The sequence below is a fragment of the Bombus impatiens genome, unplaced genomic scaffold (genome assembly GCF_000188095.3).
Source record: "Bombus impatiens unplaced genomic scaffold, BIMP_2.2 scf_0377, whole genome shotgun sequence".
In the NCBI taxonomy this organism is placed as follows: domain Eukaryota; kingdom Metazoa; phylum Arthropoda; class Insecta; order Hymenoptera; family Apidae; genus Bombus; species Bombus impatiens.
The window spans coordinates 2,653,080-2,675,933 of NT_176796.1; the positions used below are offsets into that span (position 1 = coordinate 2,653,080).

At 40.7% G+C, this 22,854-nt stretch overlaps 1 protein-coding gene across 2 annotated transcripts in view; it reads right to left on the minus strand.

Annotated features, from left to right (window-relative positions):
• LOC100748934 (heterogeneous nuclear ribonucleoprotein L) overlaps nucleotides 1–22,854 on the minus strand; it is a 153,305-nt gene that overhangs the window by 123,696 nt on the left and 6,755 nt on the right. For both annotated transcript variants that reach the window (XM_012386190.3, XM_012386191.3), the window contains exons 2-3: nucleotides 11,316–11,359; nucleotides 9,005–9,074 (exon numbers count right to left, since the gene is read on the minus strand). In XM_012386190.3, coding sequence (XP_012241613.1) covers nucleotides 9,005–9,074; nucleotides 11,316–11,359 — 114 coding nt within the window. The remainder of the gene's footprint in view (nucleotides 1–9,004; nucleotides 9,075–11,315; nucleotides 11,360–22,854) is intronic.

Consider the following 22,854-nt stretch of genomic DNA (forward strand, 5'->3'; position numbering starts at 1 on the left):
CACTCGGTTTACTTTTAATCGATTTCACGGAGACCGTCGTGCGGCATTTATTACATTGGAAAGCTGCCGGCGGAATACGCGGGACGAAATATTCTCTCGCTGACGTGCAACGCCACTCCATCTCGTGTATCAATTACGATCGATTCCGAAATAATTCTCCCCTTAATTCGAATTCGTCGGATAGAGAGAGAAAGATAGCGAGGTTGAACAACGCGATTCGATCGACTCTCGATTCCGATACGAGATGCTGATTTGTATTCGATTGACAATACGACCTTGCCCTCCACGCTCGCTGTCACCGTGGTCACGAGACAAATGTTCCGCGACGCAAACGATTCGCGTGACTGATCGTCATTGAATGTTATCGCGCGAAGACGCGTGTGCCGACAAGTACCGTGTATTTGCTAGGTTCGATCGAGGAACAACGTGTAATTAGGCAGGAAAAATTCCATCGTCATGCCGGTGCATTAGCGCAAGCTATTTGGCCTTGTTGCAACGAATGAAAACCACAGTTGGCGACAAGAAGCGAAAAAAGCAAGAATGACAACGACATCGCGCATAAATATGCCACGCTTTGATGGAAATCGTCGCGTTGATGCAAATAGGAGGAGAGAGAGGCCAAAGGCAATCGCGGAAATTCATTATCGTCCATGCAGTAAATTCGTACCCGTCAAAAGGCTCGTACCCCATTTTCATTATTTCCAGGGACTTTCGTTTATTTCATCCGTGCGACAATTTATCGTGTGATGTTTCGAGCTGCGATGGGTATGGGCGCTTCTATGCCAAGCTTCCCTAATTATCTTCCTGCCTACGCGACACCAAGACCAAAGCGCCACTCGGTTCTTGGTCGTCTATCATTACGATTGTACGGCCGCTCCTTCCGAGAACGTCTCGATACCCACGGATCTGTGCACCATGTGGGCGGTCACATGTCCGAACGATGATCCATCTTAATCGTAAACGCATGTGCAATCGGGTACAACCGGTATAATTTGGAATTATGCATAGTTTACTCAACTCGATCTGGAAATTGGCTAGGATTCATTAGTCGAGTTAATTGAGCGTTTTCAAAATTTAAGTTCCGTTTGAGATTTCAATTTTATCACGATGAATTATTCGTTCGTTGTCCCAACTATCCAAACAGAAGAATAGTTTAAAAAGAAATTATCACATTAACTAAAGGCGCATAAATTATTTTGCAATAATTTCTACGTTAAGAGTATTTCCAGCAGATATACACCGTAATAGGGTCATCATTGTAAATAGCTGAATATATATATATGCAGAGGAATATATACGTATAATACGACTTTCTTTCCGTTGCCTAAAATACTGCGCGATATGGCCGCGTTATAAGTTTGCCAGATAAAAGAATCGCCCTTCAGGAAGTAGCTTATAAGTAGAAAACAAGTGGGAGTAAAGGAAGCAGAAGTACCTAACATCGGAAGCCTTCTTTCTTTTTCTATTTGCTCCGAACATTCTTAAAGTGCTGCCGAAGTCTGTCCTCAAAAGTTCGATTCTTTGAAAGTCCACGAGAACGCTCTCGATCCTCCACAATACGGTGCGCCCTTTTAAATTGCAATCGACCGTGTATAGTCGATTTTTATTGAACAGGATTTTTCAACGATTCCAAAGCTTTCTGATAGAATCCGGTCGTTCCTGTGCGTACGTCTGTAAACGCACGACCCTTTCCTGTGATTCTACGCATTCTTACCACGGAAAAGCGTAGCGTATAACCACCAATGTTAATCCTTTCGCGAGTTTAATCGAGATTTCTGTAAAAAAACTACAATTTCCATGCATTTCGATTTAAATAATAAAAATTACAGTCGCTTTCCTCCGTCTACTAATAGTCGTTCACGTAATAAGCCTGCACGTTCAGATAAACGGATCTAACCGATTAATTGGGTGTTAACTAAAATTCCGTTTGAATAAATAGAGCCCTACTTTATATTTATTTTCGTGCAATGAAATTATCATTTTGAAACCTTTACGAAAAAGGATAATAAATGCTACGTGGTACGGCACTACCCGCGTTGGACGTACCCATTTTATTAATTCCATAAATGTCGCTACGTGAACCTTTTGTTTTCTATAATTGTCTACGTATATATATGTTAGCACGTGCTGTGAATGGAAACACATTATCGCAGTATCCTCACGAGTGACTTCGATTAAGGAGAAAAACAATTCTCATCGCCGATGAAGGAGTTCGATCTCGTGGAGCTGAAATCGAGTCGACAGGATGCGTATATAACTCGTCTGTTATTTCTATTCTATCAAACATCGCGTTTCAAGGAGCTCCAAGTCGAACAACAAGCGGATCTTTCTTTCGCGTCATCCTAGACTGTACGCCCGCGAATGGAAAGTTGCGCAAACATCGGAAACCACAAGACCAAAGAGGGCAGAGTCGGTTAAATGCGAGCCAAGCTCGCTAACGGTGTATAGTTCGACTCTATAAGTTCTCGATCGTGCTCGAGCAACTCTAGAACGAGCGGTGAAACGAGCCGATAAGGTTACACGTTCGAACCAGTAACCGGATCACACTCGTGGATTTCTATTCAAATTGTAGAAAATGTTCTCGCCAGAACAAATCGCTTCGGGTCTTTTACCGAGCGTTGCTAAAACTTGAGCTGCTGAAGCTTATTTCGGACGACTGGTCATCGAGATAAAAAAAAAAAATGTAAAAAAGAGTGCCGGAAGAGAAAAAACGACAAAAGTTGGGAGAACACGAAAGTAAACTTAGTAAACGGAAGAGGCCATTTAATCCAACGGCAAAAGTTTCGTGTTCTTGTCCGCTATCGCGAGCTTTCCTTTATCTTCGAGTTTGCATTACGCCATGCATCTGGTTTAATTGCACGCGTTTAATTATTTTCCAGGCTGGCGGAGATACAAGGCGGTCGTTTGTAAAACGTAACGGGGGAGATTTTCTGCGTTCGGTTTAGTCCGTTAGTCCGCGAGTAAACTTCAGACAAATTAAACAACGTGTAATCTTGATTAACGTTGATATCCACAATTTTTCTACCGGAAAAATCCTCTAATCGTGTTTGTTTTTCATTATCTGTCACATTTAAGCTATACTTCAGTTTCCATTGAAAGAATCAAATAGACATACAGCTTCTCGTAAATCACCAGTTGAATTTTGTTGAACCGTGGTAAACGATTTTATCGCGAGATTGAACGAAACATCGCGTCAACACGGTTTCTATAAATCGCGAGTGCACGCGTCTTTGTTAATTCTTTACGAACCGTTTGAAACGTCCACGACAATGAACGGTCGTAATTGAAATCGTGAAAAGAAATACATCACGCAGCATCCAACAAGTTCCATTTTCGGCAAACTGTACGAAAAGAAGAGGAGGGAATCTACGTGGAGCGTAAGCAAAAACACTTTAATCCCTTTTCATTCTACGCGAGGCCAAGGGAATTACTCTTTTTCACCATGAGGGAACAGATTTTCACCGCCGGAGTAAAACAATGTCGGGCAATAAACTAAAAAACCAGCGTTGCTTCGCCATCTCTCTGCTGGGATGCGGCAGAAATATTAAAGATCGAACGACCGTTTTAAGGGTCGAGGGTGAATGCGATTCGACGTAGAAACGACGCAATGACGTATTGCAATATCCGCAGAAATTTTTTAACAACCTCGTATATTCGCTGCAAGCTCTCCGACCGCGCGTGTGTTTGCTCTCTCACCAATTTTCCGACATTTTCCATTGTGCGTAAATAGAGATTGCATGGTTCAAACGCCACTGTGACACGTTCGCGTAAAAAAAAAAAAATTGTCATCGATTCGCGTCACAAGCTAGCCTAACGATGTTCGTTCAATCGTATTACCTGCAGTTTACCCAGCGATCGAGATCTACACGCGATTAATTTCGATAAAATACAAACCGTTCAAAACGAGACCAGAGATAAACTGTTTGCTCGGAAATAAAACATTCCTTGTTCTGGCTAAATGTCGTTTTTTTAGTGACCATGGAGGCAGTCCGATATGCAGAGTGACGCTGATATTAATTTGATGGCATACAGTGTTCTCTTTTTTTTCTTCATTTTTTTTCATGAATCCTACGCAGAACATAGTAAGTCTTTATGTCATACAACGTTACTACTAGATGAAACGAAACTTAATGTACTAGAATCTTAATGTACGTAAATACTATAGTAGATACAATGGTATGCAAATACCTTTTATAAACATTGCATTTTACTCTTCGCATAAATAAAAGAAACCTTTTTCACAGGAAAGAGTAAAATTCACAGGAAAGGAAGAGTGGAATACGCTATTAAAACGCGCCATGTTTGAATAAAAGATTTTGAATTTCCTAATAAACGTGAAGTGGGAAATGGCACCATAACACGCGGTTAGTTCCATTTCAACCAAAATCAAAACACCATTATAAAACTGTATTATAAAGCTACCATCCAACATAGTCGAAACGAACGTCAAAGGGCCGTTAGTGATTCGAATTTTATTCCACGTCCCTTTCCCAGGGTTCTTTTCCTTTTTTTTATTTTAACGCGACATTTCAACAGCGAAACTCGATGGTTTTCAATGAGACAGGAAACGACGTAGTTCCTATATCGTCAGATGCCAACGAGTCTTAGTAGTTTCAGTTGTTAGTTAGAAATCGGCGGTAAACGCGAAAGAAATGGCATTCTGTACGATCACCTTTCTCCCAAAAGGTGAGCAGGCAAAGGTGGAAGTAGGTCGTGGACATTAAAACACGTCAGCCGGTTGTACCAGATGCTCGCACAATCTACAGTACGAAAACCGCGTAGAACGTCTTGCCGCCGCGTATGGGAATATAATTCTAGCTTCGTGTCACTTTGGCACGAAGTAGAGGCCCGCAACTTCGGATATACCGGCCGGTTCCCCGCTTGAAACTTCATTTCGCGACGCAAATTATGGCGGGATAAATTGAACGTTGCGGAGAACGAATTTAACGATTCGGGTAATATAGCTAACCTGACGTAACTTAACGCACGAGAAAATGTATATAGCCGCAGTTAGGATGCTACAGCTCATTGAATGGATCTCTGTAACAAATAGGGCGACGATAGCCAATGGCTGTTATTAGATACCGTGTCGCGATCGGTCAACGTTAAAATACGGCGGTTGCGAATGAGGTTTTCTCGAGAAAGATCTTATCGTTTCTTCCCTGTAGCACGGTTTAGAGTACAGTTAGTGGAGTAACGCGGATTTTATCGACAAACTCATATTTAGCCAAGCGACGGTGGATCGTGGCTCCGCCAATTAAAATATTTTCATTGGACCTATCCAGGGAGATATCGGTGATGCGCGAGTAGCAAACAGCCGCGTATAAATTCGACGAAGCGCCGTCACTCTAAAATAACATTCTAAACCAGCTCGAAGTAACGTAGTTCGGTATTTGAAATAAAAGCACGCTATAGAAAGAGGGAGGGAAGAGAAAAAAAAAAGAGAGCAAAAAGGCGAGAGTAGCTGGTACTAGACGGCAAAGGTGTTAATCTTAATCCGCTGACTCTAACAGGGGCCGGTGGATGAATTATGGCCAGAATTAAAGCGCGCGAAAATTCATGGCTATGTACAACGACCGGTAGGCTGCTTTTCCGCCTACTTGATGCCACGTATAAAGTACAAGGTATGTGTGCACGTAGTATATCCAGACGTTATAATAGTCTACGCGACGCGACAAGATAGTAAAATTGGTCAAGTTAATGAAGTTTACTTGCTCGAAAATTTCGTATGTAGTTGTATAGAAAATGTATGTAGTCGAAAGATAGGAATCTGAAATTGCAGCGACGATCGCATAAATCTATTTGTGATATACAATAACGTATCGATATTATTACAGCAGACAGCGTTAAAAATTTGAATTTGAAAGTTTGAAATTTGTAAATTTAGATCGAAGAAGTAGAATTTAAAAATTTGAGCTTAAAGTTGCTGTATTAACTCCTGCTACCGTCGAATGTATTAATTTAGAAACTCGCTCAACCATGGACGCTACTGTACGCGACTAGATACGTACTCGGGAAATCGGCCTCGTATATTATCTCGAACGCACGTTCGCGAATTTGTATTCGATTCGTATACACGCACCGTGAGCCGCGTGATTGATGGTGTCGTTCTTTTGAGCGACGGCGAAAACCTGGCAACGGCTTATTCCATACGTGCCTTCAAAATTTGTCACCTAGACCTCTCTACAGCGAGCTCTAAAAAGTTACGTATACGTTCAAGAGCGTGAAACGCATATATTATCCGGTTGATTCATTTTACTCGTCCGTTACATCCGTCGAGCGTGTAATAGGCTTAACACGCAACTCAGCCAAATTCCGAGCGTTTAGCTAAATTCCGCGCAAATACGATGATGTATCGGCTTATTCGTTCTAATTGTGCCGAAAATACGAGGTGAGTCGTCGCGTGAGCACACCGAGAAATTCCAAGTGCACTATCCGACAAACGCCTGGTGTTTGCGCAGAGCCGACACACGTGCGCCCAAGTGTGCAACAGACTTAAAGACGAACATTTAGCGTGCATTATATCCCAGTTCCAATAAATTCCTCGCGTTACAGTGATGAATAGAACGTGGCTTGCAGGCGCAATGTATTCGCTTCTTTGTAAGTTTTCTTTCGTACGATACGAGCTTGTTTATCGAATCATGCGACTAACAACGAAATAGAGCAAATTGCTACAAACTCGTGAAACCAGAGATGTTTAGAAGGCAACCTATCGAGCTTCGTTTCGAACATGACGTTTATCAGCTCCGAACCTACCGCCAAAGGTTTCCACGTCATCGAGAACAATTTGCATATCTCGGTTAAACCAAATGCAAGAAATCGAACGGTTCGACGTTCGAGCTACACCTTGAGAAAATATCGATAAGATATCGCGAAATGCCATAATATTTCAACGTTAGAGATATCAGCTTTCGAAAGCTGCTCCGTGCTGTTGCTTTTCCGTATTGCTGACTCGGTCCAACGAAACGCCGAGGAAGATTTTAATAAACGATCCTAAACGTTTTACTTCTCCAACAGACTTATACGTAGATACCTATTATCCAACGTCCAGGATATGAAAAATGAAATCCTCTCTAACTTTCTTCGTTCGAATTCGTATTCAAGCGGGATTATGAAAAGCGGAAGCAACGTGGGAAAAATAACGAGTACGGAGAAGAATCGAGGAACTTCGTTCCTCTCTTTTAGTTTCTCGCCAATGGACAATGTTTTCCCTCGAGGAGAAGTTTTTAATCAAATTACGAAACCGAAAACTTATATTGGAGAAACCGTTCGGTCTGATATCTTCCGATGAGTGTCTCTCGCGTGTCTCTCCGCTTACGCGTTACGTGTCATTAAATCACATCGCTGTGAATCATGACAAAGGGTGATTCGTGGCGGAGAGAAAGCTACCCTACGTGGCAACCGCCTTCCTGGCCTCCATAATAGAACTACATAAGTGCGTATAAATCGACGCGAGTCGAGTCTATGGTTAGACCGATCGAGATATGGCAAGATTATAATTTTAAGATGGATATTTATGCGAGAAGTCAGAGGCAGAAGTGTAATATACAGAGCGTTTCATTTAAAGACGAATAAGAAGATAACACAGACGACAGAAAGTTCTAGGATAAGTTTAGAAAAGAAACTATTTGCAACAATGTTCGCCACATTTTTCCGTACTTTTCTACGTACTTACGAAATTGATTGATGTAGCTTCTGGTTCGTTGGCCGAGACTTTGTTACTCGTTTTCACGAGTATCGAAGTATCGCATCGACTTTCTAACATTCCTCGTACAGTTTATGGATAATTGAAATAGAATTGTTGGTTATCCTAGGAGAAACAAGCGAGACAGATAGACCGTGTCGGAAATACAAGTAGAAACGTCGAAGAGACGGTGAACGAAAAGGAAACGAGAAGGATGCTTTGCAAAGAGAACGCGGCGCGTAAAAGCTTTCGGTTTGGAGACTCTTTAATTAGTGCGTCTGCCGTGTAGATAACGACAAAAAGTAAAAGGAAGAAAAAAGAAAAGAAAATAAGCATTGTGACCGGAGAGCTATGCGAAGACTCGTAAATGGATGGAGTGCGAACAATGCCAGATCGCACAGGCATCGACCATTCGTGAGACAGAAACAGCGACAGGGCTCATCTATTATTGGCGCAAAACAGAAATAAAATGCAGTGCGACGGCCTGCGAAACGTATGGTGCTCGCGTTGTGCCAACAACTTTTGTCCTGCCATTCGTTTCCAATACTTTTCCATTTCTGCTTTAGCTTCACCTTTCCCCCTCCCTATCGTTTCTCCTCTTTCGATCTTTGTTTTACAACTCTTTCTCTCGCACGTCATCGATAACGTAATTGTCTAGTGGTCACGATCGTCCAGCGTAGGTCGTGTCAAGAGTCATCGAAACAAGCGTCTTGCTCGTCCTTTTGATCCGTTTTAACAGGCGTATGCGAAATACGCGCAGAGAATCCGATGATCGCATTTACAAACATTCGCGTCGATGAATCACGCACAGAAAATACAATATGTTCGAAAGTTCAAAGGCACCGCGTATGAATTTATAGGTATATCGAACAAATACCGTCTATACGCGTAAGTACCATCGATAGAGCAGATATAGCGAGGTTGTAAAATCGACCAGATGTTAAAGTTTATATGTTCCAAGAGTTGAAACAATAATGTGAAATATATCGACGTAGATGCTCGAGATCTTCATCAGGATCGTGTCTATTGATAATTATTTCATTCTTTATAGTACATACGTTTAATAAATGACGTCTAGTATACAATCTGGAAAGCAGATCCTATTATAGAAATATACAAAGTGCTATTTTTCAAGCGATACGCGCATTTCATACGTCGATTCTCGATTAACCTTCGCAACCGAGAAAATTCACTCATATTTTTAAATAAACGTGTTTAAGGAATATCGACGATTAATCTTTCGATCTATAACCTCGCTAGTATATCTTCTCCATCGAGTATAAAGATAACACGAAACTTTTTTTTAAAAAAAACACTTACCACAGTGATGGGGTAGACTGGGTTGATAATTGTAAAGAGGAGAACGTGGTTCGGTTTATTATTGTCTTCTCTGAAAAAGAAAAAACACAACGTGCGATCAACGTTCGTTCCACGTGTTTTATTAATCGTTAAACCTACACGTGGCAATTTTTCTTTACGATAAACTCGCTGAGTAATGGTAACAATTTAATCGTTGGAAACGCTAACTCGATATATCTCGGCTTTGTATCGCGCCACGCGAACCCTTAGCGAGTCACGGTAGCAACGAAAAATTCCGCATTTCCAGAGATGAAGAAGGGTGTGAGGGGCTCGACACGTTGAATTCAAGTCAAATTGCATCAGCCGGTGCACAGTTGGCGAAATTTTTTTATTAAATCACAAGTTGCGCGTGTCGAAGGATTCAAGCACGAATATTCGATTAACCGGAAAGAGAAACGAAAGAAAAATCGCAATCCGGTAATTTTCTTCCGAGATTCAGCGCGATACAACGAAGGGGAATCGGCTATTGAAGGATAGCTGGCTATACATTTTTCATGCCTGACATCAATAGATTCCCTCTCCTTCCTTTCTCTCTCTCTCCACTTCTATCTCTCCCATTTTTGCCTCTCTTTGCAACCAATTGGAAATTCAACCATCTATCCATTTTTCCACGAGAAGAAAAAGAACAGAGAGAGAGAGAGAGAGAGAGAGAGGAGACATCTCTGGTGTTTCCGTTCTGCAATTCAAAGTGACCAATTCTCTGGCGAATCTGTTGCTTCTACTCTAAACGATTAAACTTCGTTCCTCGAAAAACCTTCGAGTAGAACGCAAACGTAGAAAAGAGACGACAAAACGCGGAGTAAAAAAATTGGTCGCCCTATCGGATAGATTCGTTCCCTTGGTCCTCGTTCCTTTCTATTCTAACGCTATAATAATTCTGGCCTTAACGCTTCTAGGAGTATGTAAATGTACGCAAAGCTTCGTTTGCGTGAAAAAATGCATGAATCTCTTTTTATAACTACGCGTAGGTGAAACGTTTCAGCATAAACAAAACGATTGTGGATCGATTTTGCTCGTTTATATAGTTACACGTCGTTTATAACAAGTGATTCGAAACTTGACGCTTTATGTGTTTTAGATTCTAAAATCTAAACGTTCAATACCGAGTGAGAAGCATACAACGAATTAAGAACTTTTAGTATGGAAAAACTGCAGGGAAATAACACGAATCACATTATCTACATTTTTAAGGAGAACAGTTTGAAAATTCAGTTCGTCGTCGATCAATCCCACGTTGGTAAAAATTGTTCTATTCTCTCCATAATCTTTTTAGTACAAAATAGCATTAAAATCAAAGAACCAAACAAAAAAGATAAAAAGAAAAGTTTATCGTGCTTTTCTACAGTTATCTTCGTATCGATTCGATAAATTGCTTTGTATTGTCCTAGTTGAAGCTCCGTCGATGTAAATTAATCGTTGCAACCATGCGAAATTATCCGCACAATGTTAACGTCGAAGTATTTTCTAGCACTTTTTGTTTCGACTTACTACATACTCAAAGATTTAAACGAACAAACCGACGACTGACCAGCGTGGAATTGATCAGTGATAAGGACGAAAAGATGCGTATGATGAAATTAATTAAAACGTTGCAGACGGTTACCGAAATTTCAGACGGATCCGATGCGTCGACACGGGCCAAGTCTAATAATAAGAAGTTAACTCGAGCGTTAAGCGTGATTCAGAGCGGCAAGAATTCGCTATCAAGCGATATTCGCCTCTCTATGGAACTTGCGTTAACTTTCATTCGCCAATGAGATGTTCTAACGAGAGAACTCGGCGAAGAGACACATTTTGCCGTTTCGCCCCGGTCCAATGTGACTCGATGAATCATACGAACCGATTTCGAAACTTTCGACAAAATAATAACTCCTGCTTCGTCGTGAGTAAAATTTATCATATTTCGCTTCTGTTCGAGCCTTAGACTGGCCGATCGACTTTGTCATTTTTCTATATCGTACGATATTGTCTTTCTACGCTACGCTCTTAATTAGAGTGCTAGTTTCGCTATAGTGGGACCTTATTCTCGAACAAAACAGATTGTTAGATAAGGTAATGGGTCAACGCAACGCTACATTATGAGATCAATTGTTGAATGAGGACAAAGAGAACGAGTGTATATACGCGGTATTGTAATTAAGATATTGTTCAAAACGATTATACTCTGATCCATTTATCCGAATGCAAATTCCCCGATCATTTGAAACATCTACGTTATCATGAAAAAGCAGAAATTTCAAGGTTCAATTAATATGAATTTTATGTAACGTACCTTTTACGTCGTGGTTCGTCTCCATACCCGCCATACTCGTGATTCTGAAACAAACGTAATCAAACGTTTTAGCAAAATACCGACAACGTATTTACTACATACGATGCTGTGGAAAAATGTTAGACCATCTACCATAGATGGAAATGTTCTACCTTTCTTCGATATATAGCACTGTAGAAAAATGTGAAATCGTCTACCATAAATGGAAATATTTCGCTTTTAAAAATGAATAAAAGAACACGTGATGTTACTTTAATTCTATATATACATATGTATGTAGTGTATGACACACGGATCAGGACTCTATTTACTACAACATTTTCAAAGAATTCTATGAATCACGAGAAGCCATGAACAGGTAGCGTTATAAAGGAATTACTTTAACGTTATATTCCATATATGCAGACACATGGAGATCTTTTTTAAAAGCATATTCAATCGCCATTATAATAGATGGTTCGAGATATTTCCACGATACTGTAACATAACCAGTAAAAGTATGGAAACGCGACATGTGTACCATAAAAGTCGAGAGTATTAAAAAATTATTTTTTATTGGTAAAAAATTCTTTTGGCGATAATTTATCGAAATTAACTGCTACAGCTAACTGATAAAATCAGTAAAAAAAATCAGTATAGCTACAGCTGTAGAACTGAGTCTAAATTTATTACTGTCAGTATACCTATGGACGTTCTAAACGCTCGTAAGTATTCGGAATAGCAAATGCGATATATAAAGGAGAAAAAGAAAAGCTCGGAGAAAAATCTGGCAGTGGTTTGCATGGAAACAAGATTCTTCGAAAAATCTGCGATTCAATCACGACGATTGTACACGAGCGTGGTTGTGAGTTCGCGAGCAGCTTCCATTCGCCTTGCGCATATCGTTGCTCTTCGTACTGGTCGAATCGATTGCATAAGAGAAATTCACGCTGCGATTTTGGCTGAATTTCGATGGTGCGCGATGTCACTGGGGATGCGTACTCGGGCAATCTATTAATACACGTCCACGCGTCTTTTTCCGACAGCACCGAAAGCGACGGAAATAGTACGGCGAGACACTTTAGGGACTGGTAGGTGTTGCATATCCTACGTAAACCCTTAAAGCGCAAACGAAATATCGCTTCCATCGATTATAGAGAAATAGCGTGTCGGTGCTTGGTTGCTTTAAACACGATTTAAGCGAAACTTGGGCACGTATGAAATATAGCCCGATATATCTCCACGATATCGAGTATTGTAAATAGTGGAAATACATGGTACGTATATAAACTACCGTTATGAATGTCACAATGGAATTTTACTAGCGAAAAATCTGACGATGCGAATGGAACGAAACGCTTGTGAATCTCACTTTGTGAAACTATGTTCCAAAATATGGTACTTGATATGGAAAAGGATGGAAATGTACGTGGAGTGACTTTATTCTTCAAGTTCGACGACACACGCGGTTCCTTATTTTAGGAGATTTTGACACGGCTTGGACTTTTGCTAATTGTCGTGAAAAATTGATCGTAGGTGTTAAAGAAACAAACATTTCTTTGAAACGTGTTCGGAAATTTGCGTTAACGATTCTTCCATAAAAGATTATTAAAAGAAATTTTTACTTTTATTTCGATTAAGGTATTTAAGACGTTATTCTTATCTGAATATTATAACGAGTACTGTTGCATATTTCACTCGTTTTTGCATATTATACATATTCTTGAGCATTCGTATTTCTTATAAACGCATAAAGATTCACAATCTGATGACAGGTGTTACTAAAACAGAATGAAATTTAGCACGATGAATGATAACGCTGTAGAGAAACAAAAGAGCATTATAATTTTGAGCACATGCAAATTTTCCATGATAAACTGTACAAGGGTTGCTCCGATAATGGCTTAAGGGAGTGTTTCATATTTATAACGTACGATTTAAGCTGGCGGCTATACTACGCTGCATGGAAATAACGTTTAATCGTAACGGAAGAAAATTGTACGGTCTCGAGTCATTACGTTTTAACGGAAAATAATCCAGTGTAGTGGATTCGGAGAAATAGTGAGAAAGAGAGAGAGAGAGAGGGAGAGAGAGAGAAAGCTTCAGCTGGAAAAACTAACATGAAAAGACTTACAAAGAGGTCGTGAAAAGGGCCGTATAATTGAATAGACGAGTTTCTTCTGGTAGAAATTAACATTCGTTATTCATCGTTGGGAGCGGCCCCAATTAACTGGTCTTCTGTGCCGAAAGGCAGTCGGTAAATATCGTTTAAATTTCAATTCGAGTTTCTCGTCGCATTGTTGTTTCGCCAATCTATTTTTGAAGTGTTGCAAACAGGGGCGTGTTGATTAAATTCCATCGTGACTTCCGCGTCAATTTTTATTGCGAGCGTCGATAAAGTTTCAGCGGAAAAATCGAAAAAGTTGGGATTTCCTATCAAAACGAACGAACGAACGAAAGAAAGAACGAGAGTCGTCGACAATTTGCAACTTTCCAGGTGTTCGGAGAATCGGCGCAGACTGTGCCAAGTATTGGAAAGGTGAGACATTAAGAGAATAATCTCTTCTCTAATAGGATTAACGCTCCGATTCGCTCGAGTAAACTTTAAGCGCATTGCGCGGATTATTCGGAAAAGAATACACCGGGTCGACGAATTAAACGTTACGCTCTCAAAATACCGAATCGATCGTCGTCCTTTCTTCTTCACTGTGAAAAAATCGATTCGATCGACCGTCGTGATAACCTCGTTTAAAAACGCGTCGGTCTGTCTGCTGCTGCGTGCAACGTTGAACAAGAAACTCTAACGGAGTAGATCGAGCCGATCGGTGAAACGTTTCCAAATATCCTCGAGAAACAAGAGGAATAAGATGTAAAAAGAGTCGGCGCGGGCATGCGTCCAAGTAAAATCTCGTTGAGAACGGAAAAAAACGGAAGAAGAGGAAAAGGAGAAGAGGAAGCTATCGGCGGGAACGCGGTCCAAGATTTCTGACGGTATGTCGCATCGTCATATAGGCTGCATAGTATCGCAGTTACGAAGCGCGGTGAATCCCACGTAGAATCCGTAATACGTTGTTATAAACATAACTCGGCGTTGGCCGCTGGCCAACCACGTGGTTTCACGCTCAATGGATCACGCCTGACCGCCACGAAAAAAATACCATCGTCGACGCTCTCGTTTTCTGATCAATTTTCGCGAGATCTATAGCTCCGATGATTCGCCGCCGTGATTTCATTTCCGGAACTGTCGGCGCGATCGAGGTTGTTCATGTTGTCCTCGTTGTTTTACGATCGAACAACAATACGCAGGGTGTTCTGAGCGTTTTTCATATACGATCGTAATTGCAAAGAAAATTTTATATTTTACGAGAATTCGGTTTATTCCAAGGATTAATTCGCGCTGTAAAATATACATTATAAGATATGAATATGTATTAGGATTATACAGATGCGAGTATTCAGGAATATATTTCCTGTTGAAGTATTAAAAAGTTCGTTATTATTGGCCTTGTTATTTTAGAATACAGAGGAAACGAAATTCATATATGAAAACACCTATCACGTATATAACCTTGTATATATTATTTATGGTCTTTATAATCGGAATCGTAATTACAATCGAGAAGCGAAGAATCACATTTCTCGGCAAATACTAAAAGGTCCATTCGTATTATTTTTCGTATTCGCGAATCAAACGAAATATATGAAAATATTTTATCCGTATAAAGTTTTCATGGATTATACTCTTATTATATCAAAATAAAGAGCTGTGCTTGTAACTCAACTCTGCTACACAATTCGTTAATATCATCTTTCGTATTCAAGAACATAAACCAAGCGAAATAGACGAGAATATTTGTATACATACGCGCATACGTATACAAATTTCACAGTCGTCGTATTGTTATCGCGATAGAGAAGCGAATGCTTACGTTTGATTCGCGTACCGGGCGGAAACGTTGGAGTAGAAACGAGTAGAATGAAAACAAGGTGAAGATGTCGTAGATCGTCCCGGGAGTCAAGGAGAAAGTCGATTGGCCGGCTGCCAGCCACGTGCTGATAAAGAGATTAACAGCAAGAACAATGCTTATGCTCTGTAATGACTTAGTTTCTACATCGAACCAACTTTCTCGAGAACCATATACCACCACCACCACCACCACCACCACCACCCCCCCTCCCAACTAGAAACACCGACGAAACAACGAACCACCGGTTATTCCGTCCATTTGTTTCCAAGCTCCGCCTCGATTTTACTTATCGTTCATTAGTTTCGGCCACGCCAAGGTTGCGTTTCATGAAACCGCTAATTCCCGACTTAATTTCCCAAGCCTTCTACTACACAGCTTACGAACGATATTACTCTGTTTTTTTCAAGAGTGCAAAAGCTGGCCCGAAGAAACTTTTTACCTCGCCTCACGGTTGCATTGAAATTTCCCAATGAACAACGCTCTTAAGCGCCGCAAATTCTGCCCCGCAATTTTCTCCCTTTTTTATTACCCTAACCAGCGTCGGGTAGACGTCGTTGATGGAATTAAGGCGAGGTACGTGGAAAGTTTCATCTTAGGAGACCTCGCTAAAGATGCCAGTGTGCAGCCACGAGGCTGTAAGTAAGTAATTCATAGCGGACAAGATAATTGGGCCACCGCGATTCTCCTATAGAGAAAGGGTCTCCTCTCTGTACGCGTACACATGACCACGACCTCTGAGAACCGCTTTAACGTTTAACCCCTTTGCCTATGAATTCTTCAACGAGTTGCATACACCACGTTAGAGCGCTGTTTACACGATCTATTCAGCTACGTTACAGTTTCCGTAAGCCACGTGCGTTCGAACGTACAACACGTGGGTCATAGAACCTTGCACGCCGAAAGATACCAAGGACAGATCTCTGCCTGTAGACACGCGATAACGTTGACAGCAGAGATTAAGGCAAATTTAAATTTCGTATTTCAGATGTGCATCGCGAATGATTCATCCACGGTGAAAGGTGCGAAGGTTGGTTTCGCTTGCCTTTCATCCAACCGATGAACAATCTAGCGCCCGGTATCTACATTTAATGAATCGAACGGATAATGGAATCCTAAACTATCAAGTCGACGTTTCTTTATCCTTTTTTAACGCTGTACCACATATTTCTGCTAGCGCTAAGTTAAAGAATTCGACCATCGAACTTACATAAGTCTACCAGAGTTTTCAACTTTCACATTCACTGTGAACCGACCATCCTGTCAGACACATACAAAATCGTCACGTTGCATTAATCGATCCAATCACGTAGCAGTTGCAGTTATACAAAGGTTCGTGTATGGATTTTAATGTCTGATTAGTGAAATCCATTTATCATAATGCTTAGATTACGGTTAGAGTATCGACCTTGTTGTCGTCAGACAAGCGACAGGTAAAAAACGAAAGAAAAAGTGAGGGACGAACGAGGGGGAGTAGAGAGAAAATGCGTCCCTCTGAAACTGGCATCAGAGCATGAATGGATATTAAAGTCCTCGAGGAGGGTGAAGATGGGGATCGAATTTTTTGTCCGAAAGAAATTATAATATCAGTTGCAACACGGTACACCGAGATCTCGCGAAATTATTCTGTGCACGTTCCCGAGCATTAATACTCGTTCAACGGTATATCGTCCGGAGAAAAAAATTCATTTGCCTCGTTCGATACTTTCTAATATCTTCCAACGATTAGACTGCAGAAACCAGACTATGTAAATGATTGATAGAAGTTTTTCCACGACCTCCTTTCGCGCAAAGCTTGACACACTTCCGAAAAAGATTATACGAAAAAAAAATCAAGCATTTAAAGAGATATTCTTTGCAGTCAATTATAGTGAAACACTTTTGAATAGATTGCACGCGATCGTTGAGAAAAATTGAGCATTCGAGGACGTTTTCGTCACGATGTGCTTAGCATGCTACTCTAATCCATCGTTATTAAATAAGTATATATAATAATGTAGTAAAAGGGGTGACGAGATGCTGTCACGTCAGAGTAGTATAATTTAGTATGGGCTATGTACGACTGTCGAAGAAAGTCGAGCATTCGCAGAACCACGAGGTTGTAGTCGATCATAGTCAAACAATTTTGGACGATGAAATATCGTAACGACACGAAACTGTCATACCCTGTCATAGGAATAGATCGCACGATCTAGTACAGTACAGTTAACCACAAGTACAGTTAAGTCTAATCACCGCAGTAAGGCGATTCAGTCGATCCTAAATCATTGTCGACGTGGCAGAACCTTTTCGTTCCGACCAATTGAATGTGAACGCAATTATTAGAGCAGAACAATGCGCGCAGCCAACAGGCCGCGAGGGCAGCTTCGTTCCTGCGTTTGCGGCAAACACAAAACAACGAGTTGTTCGATATTAGGAGGAAATGTATTCGATGAACGGCATTTTCTTTGGTGAACTCGCTGGGTTTGTACGCGAAGAATTCCATCGCGCAAACATTAACGCGGAATTCTTTACACTCGCTCACTGTGATTTGCAACGGTACCTTTCTAAAATGAGAAAAAGAACAATCGTGTGGAATCGCACGCTATTAAAATACCCGTTTGCAAAGGAATTCGAATTTGACAGGAATGTTTGGCGGTCGAAACTGTTCGCTTGATGGCATACGAACTTCGTCAATGTAATTTATATTTCGCTGAAACATTTTAGGACGAGGTGCCGTAGAAAAGTATAAAACACGTTGTAAACTGGACACGCAAGGTTTACGACCTTGAACCGACAATGCCTTTCATTGGCCGTAATTTGTCCCGTTGCGTATAATAAGCTAACAACCGCTAAAGATATCATAAATCTAATTCAACACCGTCCTACTCTCGCCAGTTTGTAATATTTGCCAGTCAGGCTAGTTTGCTGGTCATCGACAGATTATCGATCCGAAATAAAACTCGGATAAGCAAAAACCTTCGTTAAGGTTAATCGCGACGAAAGTTCCGTAGGATTTTTACGTCACAAGTAATACCCATGGCAGAACGAACTTTGAATGTTCCGCTATTGGCTTCAGGCGACGAACTTAAGACCAGATTTATACGGCGAAGAAACAAAGACAGGCGCATAACTGTTCGTTAGAGAAAACATCGATGTATCGAACACGTGGACAGACAATCTGCAAGACGTGGAATCTTCCAATTCGTAAGTCGGAATTGCCATTACGTTTGCAACTGTATTCAAATTTTTAACAAAATCGATAAATAATATAAGAAACATGTAAACAACGAAGAGAACACCAAAATGATCGAAGAAACAACTTCATCTCCAAGGTTCAACGACCGTGCGATATTTACAGAGGGGAAATCAAACATCATATTTGTCAATTTTATAAGATATAGTCGACAGTGAAATGCCAAGGTATGAAGGCAAATATTTACACTACGAACCAAGGCAAAATATCGACGAAACAACATATATGGAAATGTACAGGAATTTCTACTATAATTCAATCTGTGTCACCAAACAGAAACGTCAACGGTACATGCGATTTCCGTATCAATCCGCGTATTTTCGTATCACGTTCGCCTATAGTCTGCAGCTTCGCGCGACAGACGATTGTTATATGACTATTGCATTTTCGCGGCTTGTATTCGTATTTCGTATTTGCATAGACAAATAGGAAGGAAAGTCATCCTGGAAAATCAGCAAAGCCGTATTACGCAGAAAATGGACTCTTCGTTGCTTCCGTTTCCAACCGACCGGGTCATTTTCAGCGAAACAATCCTTACCCCCCCCTCTCTCTCTCTCTCTCTTCCTCTCTCTTTATCTCTGTCTTTCTCCGCTATAATTCTAAAGACGAGTCTCATGGCGAACGAGCAAAACTGCTGAAAATGGGAAAGAAGGGATGCATAGCGAGACCGCCAGCCTTTATCGACGAATATTCCACGCGTTCTAATTTCATTTTGCTCGCCTTACTAACTCCTCGACGACCTTAATCTCGCTCAACTCGCCGCCGTGAAATTTCACGCGAGTTTGCACGGGACGCTCAAGGTGCACGCGCCTCGCGAGCATTCAACAGAGTCGGGTGTAAACAAGCGATAACGAGTTACTACCACGACAGAGTTCAAGATTTCCGCCGATAAAGCCTCTTTATTAAATAGAAAGCGACGCAGAACCACGCAAATTGGTTCGAGTGTGAGAGCGCTGCCATAAGGTTCGCTATCGATTTCGGGATAACTTTATGTAAGCGGAAAATCAAACTACCATGAGAAACTTTACGCTGGAGCCAGTAAACGAAACGCAGAATTTGTATTCAACAAGATTAAAACGAAAGGTACGCGAGAAAATACATAATTCCAGGATTTATCCATATATTTTAGAAAAATATCATTCAAATTTTCGAAGAAGAACGCGTCGCTGTGAATTTACAGATCTATGAAAAATTCTGAATTTGTCATGTTGATTCGTTTACCTTGATTATCGTCGTTGGTTTGTTTGATTAGCAATATACTTACTGTTAAGTGTGTAAATACTGTTCGAGATTAAATATCTCTGTCACGATGTTCAAACGATTGATATTTTAAATGTGATAAGCGAAATTTCATTTAATGCCCGATTATCTGAACTCCTATCGATTGAATCTGTCGATCTGGACGTAAACGTACACATAAACAAAAAATGATAGGTAGTGAGGAAAATTGAACCAACGAGTAAAATTGGTAAACTGTTATATAAATTGTTTATTTGCCAACGAGTTTAGGTACATGTACAGTACTTGTAAATGCGATATATCATTCCTCGATACAATATAAAGGAAGACAGGTGTTAAGTAAAACTTTGCATACGAGAATTTGCTATCGAAGGGTATTCAATTTTCCTTGGTCACGGAAGCCAATCTGCCAGAGGACTGTATTTCAGGTTCAACCATACGTGTACACTGGAGAACGTCCATCAATAAACGAGCTTTAATACCGATTCTTAAGAAAGAATGCGATGCTTTCTGCTCGCGGTATAAAGCGAAGCTTTCATATGAAAGTACGATAATTGAAAAGCGCGAGAGGTTGGGGTGGAGGCCAGTATGTGCAAAAACATATTGAAAATCGACGTCTGTTTCCGAACAAAGAGAAACAAAAACGCTGGCCAACGAATTCTCGCGAAACGTGGTATGATCGTTTCTATCGAGCTTTCGTATATCGTGTATCGTGTATCGGCAACTTACCCAACAATATAGAAAGTAATTCACATACGAAAAATGGGCTTTTAGCGAGATTAAAAGTCTCCAAAATCTTCCGAATTCGTCGACTCGGCGAATGGATAACGTAGGTTTTAAATCAGAGATAAAATATTTTATCACCGAAATATTGGCTAATGCCCGATTTTGGTTTACGACGAAGACGAAACTGCTTCGTGGTCGAGTCGTACTCGATGCTAATTGCAAACGCAATAGCACGTTCCTCGGCTTCGCGTAATTAGGATTCTCCACGTCGCACGGTACTTAACAGTTGTCTATTAATTATACCGAATCGATAGCTTCTCTATAGTCGCAATCAATGGCAGCTGATCGTCAGAAAATTGAACAATCGCAGCAACTTCGTTCCAATTATTCTTCGCGAACAACTCGATCGATTTAATTAATCAAAATAACAGACAGTTAGCGAATGCTAATGGCTACGACTTATCCAATTCTCGAAATATCGTCGTAGAAAACGGAAGTTGATAACTTTCCGATAGAGGCTTGGTTAACTTGCAGAAGCTGACACGCTGCAACGGAGACGGAAGAGTAAGTTTTCACGGGGAAACCGTGAATTCCTTAGGGCGATTGATATTCTTCCTCTGTGTCACGGAGAGACCGACAAATTTGCCGCCTCGAGCAAATAATCACACGTCCCAGGACCGCGGATGGTCCAATAAATTTCCCCGACTACGACTACTTTAACTCGAACATCCTACTCAACGTATTCGCTGTCGGAAATCGCGAATGAATGATGTCTGGCCGTGTCTGCTTCTAACGTATCCATGGCTTACCTATGATTTTCTCGATGCGTTCGGGCAAATGTTCGGAATACTCGAGAAGAGTACAATAGCTCTTTCAATATGACATATGTACGTCAAAAAACGTATTCGATGCGACACAAAGCATTCTCAGCATAACAGGACAAAGAAAAAAGATTTATCGATATGGTATTATTAAAAAAGCTATAAATTTACTAGATATAGGATAGCCATTGAAATACATCTCATTTGATTCCGTCAAACGCGTCATCCTAACATTACGCAACAACATCTTTTGACAGCTCTGCTCCACAAAGAAATTTTACGCTAACGAGAACGAACCTTTATTTCGGTACGGTTATTTCGGGAACTCGCGTGCAGAAGTAACGGGTGAACGGGGGGACCGGGGAAAAGATACGTGCACTTTCTTCTGGAAATTACGCTTTTCACGATTTTCAGTCCAGTCCTCTGGTGACACGATGGATATCGGGCACGACGAATCGTCGGAACGCGATGGAATAATCTGAAAACGTAAACGTTTCGTCGGCTGCGTTTCACACTGACCTTCCCTTATCACAGAAAATTTGTATTAATATATTCTGTGTATTGTACGGAATATTTTGAGATTTTATTAACGCTATAACAAGAGACAAATGCCATACGTATTATAACGAGATATAATTGGTTATACCGAGAAGAGTGTCAACAAATATGAAAATAAATATAGAAATCGCGTAGAGACGTTTACTGCAAACGTATCGTTGAGCGTTATAAAGCAAACATATAAAAGAAGGCCGTTAGTTACACGTTAGAGGTATAGCAAGGACGTAGCAGGTTTATGCCACGGTCAAGAACAATCGCTATTTTCGAAAAATAGAATTTTAGCACTTCGGTGGCTGCCAGCAGTCAGGTGGTACGTGACTCATTTTCAATACCTCGTATTTTTAGTTGCTTCGCGTCGCTTTTTCCATACCTCAATAGTAAAGATGTTGTCATAAACCACGGAGTTTCTAAACAGTCATACGAGCGACGTGCAGCCTAACGATTCTCGCGTCAGAATTCGAACCCTGTGGAATATTCCACGAAGGTGTCCATTGTCCATACCAGCACTTCGCCTTCCAGCCTCATACAACACTCCGTTATCCTTCCAAATACACAGATACAACATGCCGGAGATACAACGAAGTCTAAAAAATCCTTAACAAGCGCGTTTTCGTCGAATTCTAAACGGACTTTTAGATTCCCATTACAACGCGAATTAAACTCCATATAAAATAATAACTCTAATTTCTATGATACAAACTTTCACCACGCAACACAAATATATAGCGATATGCCTGCTAATATGCATCGATAGTGTCGACACCGGTCTACACATTTCGATCTGGTATCGATAAATATCAAAGACAAAGGCATCAAAAGGAATCAATACGTCTTTGATACTTACGTGTGAGAATGTGCCGATACCTGTTTGATACGAAAATCTCGATACCCGTTTTACACCTACACGAAAATTCGATATCTGTTTGATACCAACACGAGAATATCGATACCTATTTCATACTTATACGAAAATATTTGTATAAATATATATATAATAGCTGCTTGATGCTTGTACG